This window comes from Lynx rufus, unplaced genomic scaffold (assembly GCF_022079265.1).
Source record: "Lynx rufus isolate CCGP_SWC_20201006 ecotype Redwood Valley unplaced genomic scaffold, mLynRuf1.p SCAF_23, whole genome shotgun sequence".
NCBI lineage: Eukaryota > Metazoa > Chordata > Mammalia > Carnivora > Felidae > Lynx > Lynx rufus.
Genome location: NW_025814838.1, coordinates 12,823,187 through 12,843,672, shown reverse-complemented (window position 1 = coordinate 12,843,672; position 20,486 = coordinate 12,823,187). Strand labels below are relative to the sequence as shown.

Genomic DNA, 20,486 nt, shown 5'->3' with positions numbered 1-20,486 from the left:
ACTTAACTGGCTGAGCCACCCGGACGCCCCAAAAATACTATCATTCACTCCAGCCAAACAATTCACAAGTTCATACTGAGTGTAAATCTTTTCTCTGCCTTTGCTTTTTCAGACTAAAACACTGTTAACACGCTTATCCCATTGTCTATTTTAGACAGGGGTCTCTAGCCTGTTCAAATCTATTATATTTTAGGGAGTGGCTAGCAACTAGATTGCATTAAATATTCCAGGTGTAGCCACAGAATAGCTTTGTACAACAGGTAGATTCTTCTGATCCACTTCTAGTGGATCTCCTAGAATAACTGTACTGGTGGTGGCATTTTAGAACAAAGCATCATCCAAAGGTGTCTCATGGCGATTGTCCACTTTTGCCTGACTGACTCCCGGCTAAAGCCATAGAACCCACTTACATTTCTGTCTTCTCCTGGTACCGCTGGAAAACTTTAGAATCTATAAATACTGTCTCATTAGTATCCCCTACTAAGGGAATTGTTAAGTAGTTATCAACGAATTGCTGAATAAAGGCCTACTTGGTAATTTGAGAAGCCAGGTTACAAGACCAAAACTGCCTTCACCTTTTCTCTTCAGCCCCAGACATATGAATAACTCATTATTTCACTTGTTTCTCTCTTGCCATAGTACACAAAGAATCTGGTACGGCTCAGTCACTCAGAAGCCTACCCCCCAGGCTTTCCCAGCTGTGTTCCTACTTATGTGGAGGAGAAGGGAAGGATGGCAAGACTCACAAGAACTAATGATACCACCCGGAGAGAAGCGAGGACACAAGATTGGAAGGGAAAACAAGATCGACCCTCAGCCCTAATCACATTTCCATATACTACACAGCTTTTTCACACCCTCCTTATCACTATCACAGATTATTAAGAGTACAGGAAGAGGAAACTGATATTTAGTGTCAAACAGATGGGTTCCAATTCTAAAGGTGATGTTCTAAAGGGGAACCTCCCTGTATCCTTACCTTGGCTCAGAAAGTATGCCCTCTCCTCCTCAGAGGCAAACCATGCACTCTTTTTCCTAACTGGGAAACTTGCAAAAAAGAAATAAGCATATGTATGCAGTGTAGCCCCTTCTGGGTTCTCTCTTTTTATTTATTATTTTTTTAATACAATTTATTATCAAACTGGCTTACATACAACACCCAGTGCTCATCCCAACTGGGTTCTCTCTTTTTAAACAAGATACACACATACTTATTCCTCTGGAAAATAAAGCTCCACCCTTAAAGATGGGAACAAAGATAAAGGGGTGGGAAGAAGCCTGAAGGACCTGATCTATGGGTTCAAATCAGGGGCCAGACGTTAAAAGTCCCCAACAAAGCCATGTTCCCAAAGTCAGCTTTGCTCACAATACACCTCGTGTTCTGGTTTCCATCTGCCTGTTTCTTGCTCTTATCCCTTGATTCTGAAGCAAAGAGGAAGACAGCAGTGTTGTTCATTCACAACCCTAAAACTGCAAGTCAGAGAGGTGGAACGGCTTGCCGAAAGCCCAAAGGTAGTAGTAGAACCGAATTTTAAAAAAGAATTCTGGTTCCACGTTTCCATACTGCCTCATCAACAATTCATAACAGAAGAAAATCAATTCTGCTACCAACCTGACAAACAAACTTGACATCTGGCGAGGATCTATTGAAGGGTTTCGGGAAAACATAGAAGTTAAATGACTTCGTTATATACCTGGGGGAAATAAGATAAAAGGGGACTTAGTGGGTTACATTATAGCACGAGAAAAGAAATCCACTGCTTGTTAAAACAACCTACTTTGAATCTGTGTAGTCATACTTAAAAGTGCAAAGGCCAAACTGAAACAGCAAAAAGTCCATGGAATGCTGGAAAAGGGAAACAAAACACCTGTCAAATCAGTGCTGTATATTCAATGTGACAAGAGTACACTCAGGCACGTGGGGTTTCTAACTACTCAACTGGACTTTTAGCAGAATACTTCCGATTACAACAGGCTACACCTTTTGTGTCAGAAGCGTTAACTTATAAATGCTTCTTAATATTTTTCCTGATTAACTACCTATCCACCAACCAGAGCATCACAGTAGGCCTATCTGCAAATGATTACTATCACCCCATCATATTTCCTATCAATCAAATTAACAATGAAAATAGTAAACCTTCCCCAAATGTTTTCCAGCAAACAATTATTTTTGCTGTTGTTTTTAACATCACTAAAATATCATTTCACAACTGGGATTAGAGAAGTTAACGTGCAAGTTTATGACAACGTTTCTTTACAATTCAACATAAGGAAGACCAACGTGGGGGAAAAAAGATTTTCACTTACTTTTTTAAGCTTCTGATACCTTTCTTCTGGAGTGTCAAAACCATTTGTTAATGCAGTGACTGAAGGTCCATCACTGATTCCTAATTTTAATAAATAAAAAATTTTAACACTAATATAAAAAGGTCAACTATTCAAAGGCTGTGTAATTTCATTTTCTTATGAATTAAGATTACTTGAAAGCACGCCTTACTTCACTTTTTCAAAATTAGTTATTAATTTCACTGGCCATCAAGCTGAACTCTGTAATAACGAATTCAGAGATGTAAATGCTTCAATTTAGACCCAGTTCCAGGGTCTAAAATAGGTTTCAAAACGCAGTAATGACTTAAGAAAGCAATCTCTATAATTAATTAAGTTTTCTGCTTTCAAAAGGATTAATGCATAATCAGACATCAAGGAATCATGACGCATATTATTGCTAGAGTACAAGTCTTGATTAACAGTTTGGAGAAAGATCTATACACAACAAAGGAATTTTGAAGGTCAAAGAGAAAACTTATTTCTGGTGAAAACACAGCTTCTCAGTGAACTGACTCCAGCTAGACACTTCATGCTTAAAGGTAAGGAACATATTTCCTTTAGAAAGGTCTGAAGTGTTTTTAACATATAAAATCTGCTAGCAAAAGTGGCTATCTATAGCCATTGTTCACACTGACTTCAAAAACTCAGAAATTAGTCTTTCATCCAAAGGGGGAGAAAAAAACTTTGCACCTGTAAGTGTTGGTAAAGCATTACACACACATATACACCCATGCAGAGGTAGGCAACGAACACTTCCACTAATGCATAAAGGAAAACCTTCATTACCTCCAAGAGCCTGACGCTAAAGTCAGTCATAAAGGAAAAATATCGGATGATTCCACCTACAGGAAGTGCCTAGAACAGTCAAATTCATAGAAGACAGAAATAATGGCTGCCAGAGGCAGTGGGGAGGGAAAAATGGAGTTACTGTCCAATTAGTAGAATACCAGTTTGATAAAATGGAAAAGTTTGGGAGATGGATGCAAGACAATGTGGATGTGCTTAATGCCACTGAACTGTAAAACCACTTAAAGATGGTTAAAATAGTAAGATTTTAGGGGAACCTGGCTGGCTCACTTGGTGGAGCCTGTTACTATCTCCGGGGTTGTAAGTTCGAGTCACACCCTGAGTACAGAGATTACTTAAAAAATAATAAAATCTTTAGAAAAAATAAAACAGTAAATTTTAGTGATGTATATTTTATCATACGCACAAAAAAGCCTGACCTTTACCCTACCACGTGCATGTCAGTTTTAAGCTGCACCAAAACCGTAATCTCTATCTGTAACTCTCACAAACCCAGTGCACGTCTTCCATGCCTCTGAAACGCTTAAGAGAAATCGTTGAGACTCATATAACCAACGCCCAAGGCCACAAACAGGAGGGGCCAGCAGGCAGAAGTGGGGGGGGGGGGTGGGGTCGGGGAGTCAGAGGGTCACGAGGAGCGTTGGCTATGCATCGCTAGCCCCCAGCTTGCAAGCGAGGGATACCTGAAAACTCCCCATCGATGGCGAAGAAGTCGGCCTCCTCTATGGCCTGGTACACTTTTTGAAGATTACTCTTAAAATCTGCGGAGAAACCGAGAAGAGGCTCAGAACCGGTGGCCGGGCTTCCTGCCCAAGAGCTCCTAATGGGAAAGGGAAGGGCTGGGAAGATCCTGAGGCCTCAGGCGGGAGGAGGACAAGTCCTAGAGGGATAAACAAGACAGAGTATCAAGTCCCCGAGGGGTGCATGGTGGGAGGGGATCAAGTCCCCAGTGGGTGCGTGGGCCGGAGGAAGACCAGCCCCGAGGGTGCACGGGCCACAGAGGCACATAGCCCTGGGGGACGCCCGGGCAGGACAAGGCAGGACAAGGCAGGGACAAGACCCCCTAAAGCTCACAGACTTCAGGGGAGGCAAACCCCTGAGGGGATGCTTCAGCCCCAGGCCCCGCCAAGCACACCGGCGCTGGTCTGGGCCTAGCAGGCCGGGTGAGGGGGCCTTGAGTCTCGGGGTGATGCACGGCGCGACACGCACTGCTCCTGATTATCTCCATTCTGCAGAGTGGCCGGAACCCCGGCCCCGCCTGGGCCCGCCTCGGCCGTTCTACACGAAAAGTTCCGCTGGGACCGCAGCAGCAGCGAAGGCAGAAGCGGCGGAGACCGCGGCGGCGACTTCCGGAAACAGCGCGCGCCGGCGCGCGTCACGTGTGTCTGCGTCAGCGGCGGGGGCGGGGCCAGCCTGGGCTCTTTTCACTACTTCAGGGCTGGAGAAGGGGCGTGGCTATGGAAATCGCCAAGACTTGGGCTAACTTGCGAGGCCAGAGACGTGGGACAGCAAGTTCAGATTAAGAAATAATCATGTCTTGACGCCCAATTGGTGAACAAATATTTCCTGGCGATATTATGCGCCAGGCGCTCTCAAACGGGTGGGGATACAGTGTTGAACAGAGGAGACAAAATCTTTGCCCCTTTGGAGCTTAACTTGGGGGAAAAGGGGGAAAGTCAGGCAGGTATCAAACTTGCCACTTGGAAACACAATCAGCGCTATGAAGAGCGAGAGCCCGGTGCTGCAATAAAAATAATGGGGGGGGGGAGAATAACTGGAGGGAGGGTTACCTAAGAGAGGTGAAAAGAATACAAAGCTGAGACCTACTGCACTAGCCACTGGGACTGGCGAACAAAATAGATGAAGTCTTGGTTTGGTTTGTTTGGAGTATACTGTGGATCCCCAGAGCCTACAACGGTGTCGATACATAGTAGATGCTCGATAAACATAGCTGAGTGAATGAATTCACTTTCATCTTTCACAAAAGCCGACTATGTAGTTGGTTAGAAGACCAGCTTTCAAAGGCTACCTTTGCCATTAATTAGGTTTGGAACGTATTCGTCATTCCTAAACCTCGATCTTCTCATCCACTAAATAGGGTTGAGGATAGGTGATGATGTCTGTGAAGTGTAGAGTGCTGCGTCAATGTAAGACAGGATTAGAGTTGTGCCTTGCCACAATTCCCTTGCGTTCACACCTTACTTTGACATTTATTGAGTACAAAATCCGTTCTGTTTTTTGAAAAAAAAAAAAAAAAAGATGACCATTTCCCCCCCAAAATGCAGTATTAAATATTCTAAAGAACACATAAGAGTCTGGCCATATTTTCCCCACCAATTCCCTCAACAAATTCATTTCCCTTGCCTCATTCAGTGGAAATTTACATATAGGTAATTATGTCTACTATCTTAATGTGAACAGCAGAGAGTAAATGTGAATTCTAGAGTTCAGGGGAAATGGGAAGGAGAAAAATATAATAAGTAGTCGAACCTCAGGCTTGAAATATTTCTCTGCCTTTTTTTGTTTCGGCTTAAAAAGTGCAATACAGGGTGCCTGGGTGGTTCAGTCAGCTGAGCATCGGACTCTTGATCTCAGCTCAGGTCTTCATCTCACGGTCATGAGCTCAAGCCCTGCTTTAGGCTCCACACTGGGTGTGAAGTCTACTTAAAAAAAAAAAAAGTCAAATACAGAAAGTACTAAACATATATGGCACTTAAATTTAAATTTTAAGTAATTTAAATAATTTTAAATAAGTAATTTTAAGTAATTTAAATAAAATTTAAGTAATTTAAATAAATATCAAAACTTGCTACAAAGCTACAGTAGTCAGAACAGTGTGGTATTGGCATAAAGAAAAACCTAGAAACCAATGAAATAGAGACCCTCCCCCAAATAAACCCTTGCATTTAAGGACATATGATTTACAAGTGTGCTGAAATCACTCGGTGGGAAAAGAACAGTCTTGCCAGTAATAGTGTTGGGAACACTGGATGTCCACATGGGAGAGAATGAAGTTGGATCCTTACTTTATACCAAATACAAATTATATATAAAATAAAAATTAACTCAAAATATGGGCACCTGGGTGGCTTAGTTGGTTAGGTGTCTGACTTGATTTCAGCTCAGGTCATGATCTCAAGGTTTGTGGGACTGAGCCCCACATTGGGCTCTGCACTGAGAGAGGGGAGCCTGCTTGGGTCTCTCTCCCTCTCTCTCTGCCCCTCCCCTGCTCACACATGCTCGCTCTCTCTCTAAAGAAATAAACATTTTAAAAAATTAACTCAAAATAGATGAAACATTTAAATGTAAGAGGTGAAACTATAAGACTCTTAGAAGAAAACATAAAGCAAAAGCCTCCTCACATTGTATTCGGCAATGATTTTATTGTTTAAATATGATACCCAAAGCACAGGCAGCAAAAGAAAAAATAGATGAATCAGACATCAAAATTTATGACACTTGTGCGGGAAAGGATACTAGGATACTATCATCAAAGTGAAAACGCAACCCATGTAACGGGAGAAAATATTTGCAAACTGTATATCTGATAAGGGACTAATATCCGCAATACATAAAGGGCTCCTACAATTCAATGACAAAAAGCAACCTGATTAAAAAATAGTCAAAGGTCTTCAATAAACATTTCCCCAAAGATGTACAAATCACCAGTAAGCACATGAAAAGATGTTCAGCATCACTAACACAAACCAAAACAGTAATGAGATATCCTTTCCCATCCCCTCCCCTTTTTTTGACGCAAAAAAAGGGTGGTTTTATTAAAGCACTGGGACAGGACCTGTGGGCAGAAAGAGCTGCCTTTCTTTTTTTCCAATCCTTTCACATCCCTTCGCTGAGAAATTGAAACCCTTGTGTGCTGTTGGTGGCAAGCTAAAATGGTGTGGCTGCTGTGGAAAACAGTATGGAGATTCTGAAAAATTTTTTAAATAGAATTATCATGTAATGCAGCAATTCCACTTTTGCGCATGCACCTAAAAATATTGAAAGCAGAAGCTTGAATAGGTATTTGCACATACATGTTCTTAGTAGCACTATTCACAATAGCCAAAGCGTGGAAACAACCCAGTGTCCATTAACAGATAAACAAAAAGTTGTATATACTTAGAATGGAATGTTATCGAGCCTTACAGAGGAAGGACATTCTGACACGTTACAAGGTGGATAAACCTTAAGGATATTATGCTAAGTGAAATAAGCCAGTCACAAAAAGGCAAATACAGTATGATGCCACTCACGTGAAGTACCTAGCAAAGTCACATTGACGAAGACATAAGGTCGAAAGGCGGTTCCCAGAGGCTGGAGAGAAAGTGCGGGTTGGAAATGTTTAATGAGTATGGATTTTCAGTTTGCTAACGTGAAAAAGTCCTGGAGATGGATGCTGATAGATGTACAACTACGTGAAAGTACTGAATGCCACTAAACTGTACACTTAAAAATGGTTAAAATGGTAAATTTTATGTCGTATCACACACACATACACACTGACACTGACACAAATTACCCTCCAGAAAATGAGTTCACACTCCCTGCCCTAGCATAGGACCAGTCTTTTAATTCCTTGCCAATCTGTTATGTTAGAAAGAAAAATGTCACTCCAAATGATCAGTTTAACAAACTCCAGGCCAGTGGTTTAAAAATACCCAGCATGAATTCTCAACGCCCCGAAACAATGGGAGAAAAAAAGGTTCATAAAGTCACTTTAATTCCCGTTCTTAACACTACACAGAGAACTTCCGCCAAAGTCCTGGGATTTTCTGCAAAAAATCTTTGTGGAGAGTACAGTGCGGTCTTATTTAAGTTCTGGGTAAAGCTGTTTCCTCCAGACACAGAGACAACCTCCCAAGAGGACCTGAACCAGACACCCGCCTCACCCTCTGGGTGTAACGCCACCGTGGCCCCGAGTCTATTTCTAGAGAGGAATGGGCGGGGCCGGCGGTGGCACGCATGCGCCGAAATCCTCGGCCGGGGAGTGGCCGCTCTAGGCAGCGGGGAGGTCGCGGGGTTGAGAGGGTTGGGAGAAGAGTGCGGCTTCTCCTCTATGGTCGTGGGCCGGGGCTCTCTTCTCCCCAGTAAGTCTTCGGTTACTTCCGGAAGTGAAGTGGCCACCTCTTCCTCTGCTTCGGTGGGAGTCCGGGAGGCGGGCGGCGGCCGGGTGGGCCCGGAAGGAGCAGAGTGGTAAGCCCCAGCGTGGCGGGAAAGGGCAAAGGGAGGCCCGGGCTGCATTTCGGGGCGGCGTATTGAGGACGGCTGTGGGGGACGGGTTAGAGAAGCAGGTGCGCGGGGCTTTCCTCGCCCAGGCCCGAGTCCTAAGCATCCGCGGTCTCGGCCACCGGGCCCGGACCCTCGCGTGGCCAACTTCCCCGTCCTTTCCGGAGAGCCCTACGTCGACAGGGCGGATCGCCGGGACTTGCCTGCGTCCCCTCAGGGGTCAGGGTCAGAGCCTACCGCTCCAAGATCTCCCCAGGGCGGGAGGGAGGAGGCATCGCTTCCACACATTTTGGAGTGGAACGAAGGGACGCCTGCCTCCCAGGAGCCCCTGCCGCAGCCGTTGGTTGCGCGTCCAGAATTGATCAGGTTGGTGCTAGACTGAGCTACGGGTCTGATTGGAGAGGCAGTTCCTGCCCTAACGCGGAACGATTGCTCCCGTTATAAAATAGGGTAACGGACGCGCTCAAAAGGGAAAGTGAAACCCCAGAGTCGCACTGGGGTTAGGCTAGAACACAGCTGTTATGATTCCATGCTCACGGCTTCTAATGGGAACTTGTACAAAAAGTTCTCGTTAAAAGAAAATATAAAGAGGGGTAAATGAAGATCAGGCTGTGTCTAGCCGAGGCTCTTTGGCGGGGCAGGAGACGGCCCCCCAACTTTGGTGGAGAGGTGATAAAGTCCAGACACTGTCATGCCCTCAGCTGTCGCCGTTGGGTCCTCCCCGCTAAAGCCCATTGGTCGGTCCTTTGGGGGTGGTCTTGATGTCACGCTCTGAAAGGCCAATAGAAAAGAGGTTTGCTCTGTCCTCCGGACACGCCCCAGAGCCGGCGCAGAGCGCACGTGCGAGTTAGGTAGTTTGGTTTGTTTTTGTCCCGGCTGTTTTGTAAACAGCCTATCTGGGTGTATGGTGTGTTCTGCGTTTCCCAGCCTGTTTCCATAAACGAGATGGAAAAACTGTCTCCTCCAGTGCTTGGCCCTGACGCCAGTAACGTAGCTGACATCAGTAAGGGCAGCTATTAATCATTCTATCACTATTCGGTACGCTTCTTTGACTACCTATGGATAGAGTTTGTTATTTAAATCTCCTTCAGAGTGGATATTATTATCCTGAACTTATGAATGAGAAATATGAGGCTTAGGGAGAAGAAATGTGACCTGTTTGGCACCCAGGTCTCCATTCCTGGGAACATAACGTTTTAAGTATACAAGCCTCTCAGGGGAAATAGCCGTCTAGGAGATGAGTAAACACACAAATAAAAGTTACAGTAATGCACAGAGGCAGGAAGGATTAATTTGGGTGTGAGTGGAATTAGCCATTAAAGACTTTCCAGTGGCAGGTGATTCGGGTCTTGTCAATTGAACACTTTTGACCCAGAGATGGTGCATAGCTGGGTTACAGATGAAGGAAACAATGTGACGGAAAAATGCCCAAGGAGCAGGAATTAATAGATGGGACCAAAGTGTAGTGTGTGAGTAGATGAGTAATAGGGGATAATTGTAATAATAGTAATAACTAACATTTACTTTGCACTAATGTGCTGGCTACTATTCTGAGTGCAGTGTGTATATTATTAACTCATTTAATCCTATCAACAACCCCATCAGTAAGGTAGTATTAATATCCCAGTTTTACAGATGAGGAAACTGAGGCACACAGATTAAGTGACTTGCCTGAGATCACACTAGTGATTGGTGAGCTGGGATTTGAAATCGATCATTCTGGCTCCAGACTTTGTGCTCTTGTTTTTTGTTTTTTTTTTATTTTTTATTTATTTATTTTTTTTTATGATGTGCTCTTGTTTGAAAAGTTGTGTTGGGGTACCTGGCTGGCTCAGGCTGTAGTGCATGCGACTCTTAATCTCAGGGCCATGAGTTAAAGCCCCACATTGGGCATGTAACCTACTTAAAACAAAAACAAAAGACCTCATTAAAAAGTTCTGTTGATTTGTGGACCATAAAGATTCTTAAATGACAAGCTTACAACTATGGGTTTTAGTTTCTCACGGTCAAGATGGTTTTGAGCAAAGGAAATGTTTGATCAGAATTTTGCTACAGCAGAATGATTCAGGCACTGGAGAGAGGAGAGATTGGAGAGTAGAGGAAATGAGCTTGAAAATGTTGTTTAAACTTTATTTTGTTCACACCTTACCTATACCTTGTCTGAAACATATATTTAGGCACACACGTGTTTATTTATTTGTATGTAACAACTCTCTAGTTCCCACACTTCTGTGTGCATTAAGAATCTCCTAAGGGGCTTGTTTAAAATGTACACTTCTGGGGGACCTGGGTGGCTCCATCGGTTAAGCATCCAACTCTTGTTTTTTGTTTTTTTTTGTTTATTTATTTATTTATTTTTGAGAGAGAGCCCAAGCAAGGGAGGGGCAGAGAGAGAGGGAGACACAGAATCCAAAGCAGGCTCCAGGCTCTGAGCTGTCCGCACAGAACCTGACACGGGGCTTGAACCCGTGAAACTTTGAGATCATGACCTGAGCTGGAATCAAACACTTAACTACCTAAGCCACCCAGGCACCCCAAGCATCTGACTCTTGATCTTGGCTCAGGGTCATGAATTCAAGCCCTGTGTTGGGCTCCATGCTGGGCATGGAACTTGCTTAGAAATAATAAAATAAAATGAAATAAAATAAAATAAAATGTACATTCTTGAGCCTCTTTGTCAGATATCCTTTTTCATTTCAGCTTCACAAAACTCAGATGATTATGTCAGAGGTTCTAAGAAATTACTGTGATAGGGAGTCAGATATATGCTGATTTGATTTTCATCTGCAAGTATCCAGAACCCATCCTTGTGCCAGCTACTTCAAATACGATGATAGAATTCTGTGGCTTGGTTCCTCATCTCAAGAAGCTCAGAATTTGATTGGAGAAGGAGAGACTACTCAAACCAATAATTAAAGTATGGTTTCTAATCAGTTTTTTTTTTTATCCCAAGTTATTGGACATCTACAGCATTTAATACAGGATAGGTCGCTGAATATACGCCACATAACGTAAACAAAAGAAGAGTCTCTAGGGAGATCCAGGACACTCTTCTCAGTGTTCTCTTGTCTTGCCCAACATCCCTCACGAGCAGTGAATCATGGGGTCTCAAAGTTCAGGCAGCACGTCAGCCAGTGCACTAGCTAGCTACCTTTGCCCTAGTAATGTCTGACTCCGTCCAGAAAGAAAATATTTTTGGACAAGGTTTTTTATGGGAAGAGCCTGGAAGTGCTTCTCTTGTGTTCATGAAAGCCACTTTTTGCCACCTACAAGAGGTGTACACAATATTCTCTTATTTTTGCCATGTATGGCCTTTGCCTTGCTTGCATTTGGGCACATTTCATTTCATAGTCACTAGAAATGTGTGGTCACTCTTTGGACATTTAAAATGTCTGTAGTATTCTACTCGTGTTTATAGTGGTGTCCCCAGAAGTAGACCTGGGGTGCCAGAAATAAGGGAGTTCCCAACTACTCTTACCACTATTTCTTTCTTTCTTCCTTTCTTTCTTTCTTTCTTTCTTTCTTTTTTTTTTTTTTTTTTTTTTTAGTTTATACAAGGGATCTCTATGCCCAACATAGGGCTCGAACTCACCACCCCAGGATCAAGAGTCATATACTGTTCCAGCTGAGCCAGCCAGGCACCCCTCACATCCCTATTTCTTTCTTTCTTTCTTTCCTTCTTTCTGTTAACTTTTAGAGAGTGCTAGTGGGGGAGAGGGAGAATGGCGGGGTGGGGTGGGGAGAGAGAGAGAGAATTTTAAGCAGACTCCACGCTCAGCACAGAGTCAGACACAGGTCTCGATCCCACCACCCTGGGATCATGACCTGAGCTGAAATCAAGAAATCAAGAGTTTTTAGTGCTCAACCAACTGAGCCACCCAGCACCCTTCACCCCAGTTTCTCTTGTGACTGCGTCTGCTTGTCTCACGCAACACCATGCTCATCGAGCCAGAGTTCATGTTCTGAAATGCAGTGGTGTTGTCCCTTCCTGGTTTATTTTCTGCAGTTTGGATTTCTCAGCTTTTGTAGTAGCAGGATAGAGGGGCCAGTTAGTCCTTTGAACCAATAACAATGTAGTGCTATGAGGTCAGGCTTTAAGTCAGACCATGGTTTAAATTTTTTTTTAATTTTTTTTAATGTTTAATTATTTTTTGACAGAGAGAGAGAGAGAGAGACAGAGCATGAGCGGGGGAGGGGCAGAGAGAGAGGGAGACACAGAATCCGAAGCAGGCTCCAGGCTCTGAGCTGTCAGCACAGAGCCCGACGCGGGGCTCGAACTCTCAAACTGTGAGATCATGACCTGACCTGAAGTTGGACGCTCAACCGACTGAGCCACCCAGGTGCCCCAGAAGTCAGACCATGGTTTAAAACCTGGCTCTGTCCTCTATTAACTAGGCCTCCATTTTCTCATCTGTAAAGTGGAGTTGAGAGCAATAATCATTTCACAGGATCATCTTTCACATGATAAGCTCTCAGTAGATGCTAGTGGTTGTCATTCTTCTTTGCTGTCAGGTAATATGTAATGAAGAGAAGTAAATGACCTAGTTAAAAGATGATATAAAGGCAAAATCTTTTTATTCTTGCAGGGAAACATCTTTGCTAAGTAGTGATTGAGATCCTCTTTTCAGGTTAGAATCCCAATAAATTAGTCCTCCTAAATTAGTTACTCCTAAAACATTAGGTATGTACTATCGTCACAATAAACGTCTTGTTGAACAAAAAGGTAGAACCATAATTATATGTCACTGAACAAAGTAGTTTGAAGATTATGACTTCTAAAGAGTTAACTATCACTACGTGACATCTTTGTTTCATTTATTAAAATTCAAGTCTGTTAATATATAGCGTCGCATTGGTTTCAGGAGTAGTATTTAGTGATTCATTGCATGCAGTCTTTATAAGCTGAGGTATAAAAATCCTCCATTTAAACTCATTATGAATGCATTCTTCTTTGAACTCAATGACAATCACTGTATTAATTGACCTCGGGGTGACTAAAGAATCAAACAGTTAATGGCAGTGACACCACCTCCTTCCACCACTTCCTCTAGATGATTCTACAGATCGGTACTTGACCAAATCAAACAGTTTTCCTTCCGAGGGAGCAATAGCCACGTTTATTGCCAGTTCTTTAATCACACAGAATAGCTGGGATATGGTATTCCAGTCCTTTTGTTTCCTTCCTAGATTTTTCAGATAACTGTACCATGTCAGTTAGGTATTTCTTGTGGAAACACGGAAAAGGTTCCAGTGCTAGAGCTCTTGCAGTTGCCCAAGTCGTGACGCTGGAAAAGCTCAATGACCCAGTTCGTTCACGTCGTGCTTTCTAAGACTTTATGCCATTTCTTGACCGTGAAATTTTAGAGATGGCGTTTTCCTCAGGAAATAATATCTCTCCAGGTGTTTCTAAAAGTTACATTGGTGAGGGGCACCTAGGTGGCTCGGTCGGTTAAGCATCTGACTCTTGGTTTCGGCTCCTGTCATGGTCTCACGGTTCGTGGGTTCGAGCCCCGCAGAGGGCTCTGCGCTGACTGTGGGAAGCCTGCTTGGGATTCTTTGTCTCCCTGTCTCTCTGCCCCTCCCCCACTCCTGATCTCTCCCTCTCTCCCTCTCTCTCTGTCTCTCTCTCTCTCTCTCTGTCTCCAAAAAAATAAACATTTAAAAGTTACATTGATGAGATGTCAGAATAAGTTGTTGATTATATGGCCTGAGCATGCGAACAGCTTTTGGGATCCCTCACTTGGACGGTTTGGGAAGTGTCCCACCAGAACCATGATGTGGAAGAAGAGACCACAGTTACTGAATACTCCCTTTGTGCTGGTGCTTACACGCGTCTCCTTAATGCTCACGACAGCCCTGTGAGGTCGGAGTGGGAACCCCATGCCTTATATATGCTCATGTGAGACTCAGAGAGAGGGAGTGATTCGCCCACAGTCTCATGGCTCATAAGTAGTGAAGGGGGGGGGGGACTCAGAATGTGTCATCTGCCTTTAAAACTGAGAAGTATACATCATTGTTATATGATACAAGTAAACAGAAGGAAAAAAAATGTGGTGTAATTACAGTTTCTCAGAACCCGGAAGTAAATACCTCCAAAATATTAAAACAGGCGTTTTAGACGCCTGTACTAAATATGTGGTTCACAGAAGAGCCCACAAACTCTTCATTCATTTTGACCTAGGTCTCTGGGGAAATGATGAGGAAAAAAAGCCAACCTAGAATCTTTAGACTTGCCCTCCGATTCACCCACAGCCTTTCACACACAGAGTCTGCCGAGTAGGGGTGTCTGACCTCAGGGTCTGTAACAGAATAGAAGCAGTAGTTCAGAAAACTTGGTGAAAGACCTCAGAGGCAATCATTTTCTCAGCAATGATGATAACCTGCCAGCAAATCCAGAGACAGGGAGACTCTCAGCTGATAGAACTCCCAAAGCTTACCAGCCTAAGACCAGTTAACCCAGAAACATCATAAGCTCATCAGTAGACTCTGCCGGCCTCACCTACGGAGGGGTCACGAAAATGCAAATACCCCCAAGGTCGGGGAGGAACACAAGTGGATGAGGACTTGCAAACCAGAGCAGATAGGCCCTCCCTGAAGAGTGCAGCTGCTGAGTTACGCAGCTTGCGATGATTCTTGTCACTCCATATGCAATCCCAGTCTTGCTTGATCGGATTTTTTTCAGGAGAAACCAAGAGTCTGCATTTTTATGTGAAATCAGATTTTTTTTGAATTTAAAAAAAATTTTTTATAAAGGTGCATGTATCCTTTCCTTTTTAAAAAAAGTTTTTAATGTTTATTTTTTTAAAAAATTTTTTAGGGGTGCCTGGGTGGCTGTCGGTTGAGCGATTGACTTCGGCTCAGGTCATGATCTCACAGTTTGTGAGTTCGAGCCCCACATCAGGCTCTGTGCTGACAACTGGGAGCCTGGAGCCTGCTTCAGATTCTGTGTCTCCCTCTCTCTCTGCCCCTCCCCCACTCATGCTGTGTCTCTGTTTCAGAAATAAACATTAAAAAAATTTTTTTTATTTTTTTAACATTTATTATTGAGAGAGAGAGATAGAGCATGAGCAGGGGAGGGGCCGAGAGACAGGGAGACACAGAATCCGAAGCAGGCTCCAGGCTCCGAGGTGTCAGCACAGAGCCCGACGTGGGGCTCAAACTCACAAACCACGAGATCATGACCTGAGCCGAAGTCGGGTGCTCAACTGACGGAGCCACCCCTGTTTGTTTATTTTTGAGAGAGAGTGGGAGGGAGAGCCAGGGAGGGGCAGAGAGAGAGAGAGAGAGAGGGATCATGAGGATTCAAGCAGGCCCGTGCTGTCAGCACCGAGCCTGATGCAGGGCTCGAACTCATGAACCGTGAAATCATGACCTGAGCCAAAGTCAAGACGCTTAACCAACTGAGCCAGCCAGGTGCCCCTGAAATCAGATTTTTTTTTTAAAGGCTGGCACCTAATTCAAGAGAACGGGAGAGAGGGAGAAAGAGAAACAGCATGTGAAAGCCTGCCTGAAGGCCAGATGTCACCACAGTGGAGTGGTGGCTACTGGTGTTGAGACTGTTCCAGGACCCAGAGGGTGGGAGTGCATGACGGTGATGCTACGTCACTGTGGAAAGGCTCACCTGGGTTCATCGTGACCGCTCCAGGACCAGTGGGATGGCGAACATTTTAAAAGTCTTTATCCTAGTGGATAAACAGTTTTTAACCTTATTTCGGTCTTGGTCCTCCTTGAGAGCCTAATAAAAACTATAGATTTCCCAGGGTGCCAGGCTGGCTTAGAGGAGTATGCGACTCTTGATCTCAGGGTTGTAAGTTCAAGCCCCACGTTGGGTGTAGAGATTACTTAAATAGGACTTTAAAAAATTAAGTAAAACCTATCGACTTCTTTAGGCAAGAGTTCATATTACATCCTCATAAGGACAACCGCAAGCTTGGCTTATAATTTCTTTGCGTGCACAGACCTCTTGACGTGCCTTATAGACATCAGTTAAAGACCCAAGTTTTTATCCAGAAACCACAGCTCTTCAGAGTGGCTCAGTCCCCAGAGGTTTACTGTACTCTTCAGTGCTGCAGTGTTCAACCTGTCGTTTTAATCCTGTCTCTGTTTGCAGTCTTGCAGACTTTTCCGAACTCAGGCATTCTTCCCCTTTAGCTTTGAACTAGATAATTAACACTTGTCATTTCACGTGATGCTTAAACACAAACCAAAGTGTATCTGTGTGGACCGGGCACAGGAGTTGGAAAAGGGAATGAATCTCCTCCCCCAGTCCTACTGACGTTCCCCCCCCCCCCCCAGCGTCCTCTCTGAGGCCTTCCAGACCGGGGGCGGGGGGGGGGGGGGGACAGCAGGCTACGGGGACGTTCTCATGTGTGCTTACTTGTGCAGGAACTCAGAGCCAGCAGAGCCTCTCACTGCTCCTGCCATGGGCCGAGTTTATACAGAACATCTATAAACATCCTTGGGAACGCTGTGCTCCCAAGAGGCCTTCAGTCATTGCCAGTGCGGGAGGGTGTGTTGACCCACACCTTGGAAGTTCAGGGTTTGAACTGCGTTTTATCCCTGAAGAGCACTTTCTTCCCCTGAAAGTGCTGTTTTCCCTCAGGGAAGTGACCCAAATGCAGACAGAAATAGCAGAAAAGATCAACTGAATTTGGTTAAGATGTGGACTCTTTTCTCTGTTCGCTTTCACATTTTGGATTTAGGAGAAACTGAAACTAGCAAAATTCCCAAGATGTAATCCAAGTCCATGCCGTTTCTAGTTTGTTAAAGACAATCATAAGACAAAGGTAGTGACCACCTCAGCTTCTCAAAATACGACTTAAAAATATGCTTTAGGGTCACCTGGGTAGCTCAGTTGGTTGAGCGCCCAACTGCGGCTCAGGTCATGATCTCACTGCTTGTGAGTTCGAGCCTCGCGTCGGGCACTGTGCTGACCGCTCGGAGCCTGGATCCTGCTTCGGATTCCGTCTCCGTCTCTCTGCCCCTCCCCTGCTTGTGCTCTCTCTATCTCAAAAATAAACATTAAAAAAATTTTTTTTTAATTTTAAAAAACATGTTTTATTGATTTATTTTTTTCAGTTTATTTTTTAATTTATTGTGAGAGACAGAGAGAGAGAGCAAGCAGGGGAGGGGCAGAGAGAGACAGACAGACAGAATCCTAAGCAGGGTCTGCTCAAACTCATGAACCACAAGATCAGGACCTGAGCCGAAGTCAAGAGTCGGACGCTCCAACTGAGCCACCCACACGCCCCAAAAGTACATTTTAGATGTCAGCGTGTGGTTTGTTTTCTCTCAGGAGAAATAAACTTTCAGATCAGGTAAGCTGGGAACGACTGGTACCTTCTAGTTTTAAAAGGCTAATTGGTGAGAAACTAATTTCAGTACAAAGTTGTCATTTCTCTGCATATTACTCGCGAGTGCGTACAATGGCCTCATTCTTAACTCTCAGCTGCAGTTTGGTCCCTCCAGCTGCTCATTAGACCATCCTACTTGGGAGTCGTGTCATCACCTCGAACTCACCTTTTCTAAAATTCAACTTAACCTTCTCTCTGAGGCTTGCTGAAGGGTACCTCTCTTCCTCCCCAGCTCTGACACCTGGCCAGCATCTTTGGTCTTTCTTCTCTCTCGTCCCCAGAGCCTGTAAGTTATTTCTTTAACAGCCCTCAGATAGCATCGATCCCTTTCTTTATCACTTGTCATTCTTGTGCTGTTTTCCCTCTTTATCCCCTCAGTCCCAGAAGTGATGAAACATTTTACTTCTAGGATGTCCTAGCCCGGCCCTCCTTCCTGAGGAGATTTATCATCCTCTGGCACCGCTTTGCTGATCCCAATGCGTCTGAAACCTTTCTCTGCTCCCATTGGCCCACCTCTCATTACCTAGGTACACACGACCCCATATCAGACCGGTAGTTCTGGGTCACTCACTGCTCCCCACGAAGGCACTGAGTCCGGCCCATCTTTCCTGACCCCTCCCCTGCCCCTCCTTCACTTGGGATCTTTCCTCTGACACTGAATCCTGATGAGATCCTGAATGTACCTAGAAGGCAAGCCCAGTGCCCAGCTCGTAGGAGGTGCTCAGTTAATAGCAGTGGTTCAGTTATTTATTTCCTGGGATAATGGCCCCCTCATGGCAGTTGTTTAATCAATATTAGCCAGATAAAGGAACTACCTTGTGCAAATGATTCCTTTTTCTAAAAATCTGCGTAAGATCTCCCACTTAGCAATGTGAAGGGACTGCCTATAGGAAAGCACTTAGGAATTTTTTTAGTGTTACTAAACATACAACTAATAAGTAAATATCAGAAATGATTTAGAGTTTGTCATTAAGAATATTTATTTGAACTCTTTCTTCCAAAAAGAACAGCTTTTTTTTAAGATTAAAAAAAATTGGTTTTTTTTAGTTTATTTTGAGAGAGAAAAAGGGTACACTCTCCACACTGACAGTTGGAGCGTGATGTGGGGCTCGAACTCACAAACCGTGAGGTCATGACCTGAACTAAAATCGAGTCAGACGCTTAACTGACTGAGCCACCCAGGCACCTCAAGATTTTATTTTTATTTATTTTTTATTTTTATTATTTAAGTTTATTTATTTTGAGAGAGAGAGCCCAAGCAGGGGAGGGGCAGAGAGAGAGGGAGAATCCCAGGCAGGCTCTGCACTGTCAGCACAGAGCCTGACATGGGGCTTGAGCTCACGAACCGTGAGCTCATGACCTCAGCTGAAACCCACTGAGCCACCCAGGCATCCCATCCCCAGATTTTATTTTTAAGTAATCTCTGCACCCATCGTGGGGCTCAAGCTCACAACCCTGAGATGACGAGTAGCATGCTCCAGGGTGCCTGGGGGCTCAGTCCGTTGTGCGTCTGACTTCGGCTCCCGTCACGATCTCATGATTCATGGGTTCAAGCCCTGCATCGGGCTGTGTGCTGACAGCTCAGAGCCTAGAGCCTGCTTGGGATTCTGTGTCTCCCTCTCTCTCTGCCCCTCCCTCACTTACGCTGTGTCTTCTCTCAAGAATGAGTAAACATGGGGCGCCTGGGTGGCTCGGTCGGTTAAGCGTCCAACTTCGGCTCGGGTCATGATCTCACGGTTCGTGGGTTCGAGCCCTGCATCGGGCTCTGTGCTGACAGCTCAGAGCCCGGAGCCTGTTTCTGATTCTGTGTCTCCCTCTCTTTATGCCCCTCCCCAACTCATGTTCTGTCTCCCTCTGTCTCAAAAATAAATAAACATTAAAAAAAAAATTTTTTTTTAAGAATGAATAAACATTAAAAAAAATTTTTTTTTTTTTAAATAGTAGCATGCTCCACCAACTGACCCAGCCAAGTGCCCCAAAAACAACAGTTTAGGCTTATACAGAAGGTGGTCCCCCTCTTTACTATAATTTATTATTGTGAATAACAGTATGAATGTAATTATTATATTTTAAAATTTTATATTTTATATTTAATCCTTTAATTTTATATTTATCTTTACCTAATTGTCTTTTTAGTACTGATGAGGACCTTTATTCCACTTTAACACTGAGTTTAAAATTTAGCTGTGTTTATTGTTGGAGTTTAAAATCCCCCACTAGTGTGGTGTCAAAGGGAATACAGTATATTTTTTACAATTTTATACGTGTTTTTGTAATTATTATACATTTTTATTAAAAACAATTTGGTATATACAGAAAACCAAAATAATCACGACCCTCCCCCACCCAGCATACCCAGACCCACTACAAATACTTCATTGTATTTTCTTCTGTCTTTGTTTATAGATGTGCTTGTTTATTTTAATACTTATTTATTTTTGAGAGGAAGAGCAAGTGAGGGAGGAGCAGAGACAGACAGACAGAATCCCAAGCAGGCTCCATGCTGTCAGTCCAGAGCAACACCCAAGACTTGAACCCACAAAGCCTGAGATCGTGACCTAGCCAAAACCAAGAGTTGGAGGCTTAACCGACCGAGCCACCCAGGTGCCCCTATAGATTTGCTTATTTAGACTATAGTAGGCTAAGGGTGTCTGGGTGGCTCAGTCGGTTGAGTGTCTGACTCTTGACTTCAGCTCTGGTCATGATCTCACAGTTCATGAGATAGAGCCCCAGGCTCCACACCGTCAGGGATTCTCTCCCTCTCCCTCT

At 44.1% G+C, this 20,486-nt stretch overlaps 2 protein-coding genes across 3 annotated transcripts in view; one reads left to right on the top strand and one right to left on the bottom strand.

Annotated features, from left to right (window-relative positions):
- The window catches only part of PARN (poly(A)-specific ribonuclease), a 167,071-nt gene extending 162,616 nt beyond the window's left edge, over positions 1–4,455 (bottom strand). Inside the window, exons 1-5 of the mRNA XM_047087376.1 lie at positions 4,348–4,455; positions 3,822–3,899; positions 2,311–2,390; positions 1,779–1,846; positions 1,613–1,694 (exon numbers count right to left, since the gene is read on the bottom strand). Coding sequence (XP_046943332.1) covers positions 1,613–1,694; positions 1,779–1,846; positions 2,311–2,390; positions 3,822–3,899; positions 4,348–4,366 — 327 coding nt within the window. The 5' untranslated portion in view covers positions 4,367–4,455. The remainder of the gene's footprint in view (positions 1–1,612; positions 1,695–1,778; positions 1,847–2,310; positions 2,391–3,821; positions 3,900–4,347) is intronic.
- A 3,681-nt stretch (positions 4,456–8,136) lies between these two features.
- BFAR (bifunctional apoptosis regulator) overlaps positions 8,137–20,486 on the top strand; it is a 33,823-nt gene continuing 21,473 nt past the window's right edge. The window contains exon 1 of one of the 2 annotated variants that reach the window (XM_047087446.1): positions 8,137–8,225. The gene's annotated coding sequence lies outside the window, so the exon portion shown is untranslated. The other variant, XM_047087444.1, reaches the window with a different exon arrangement.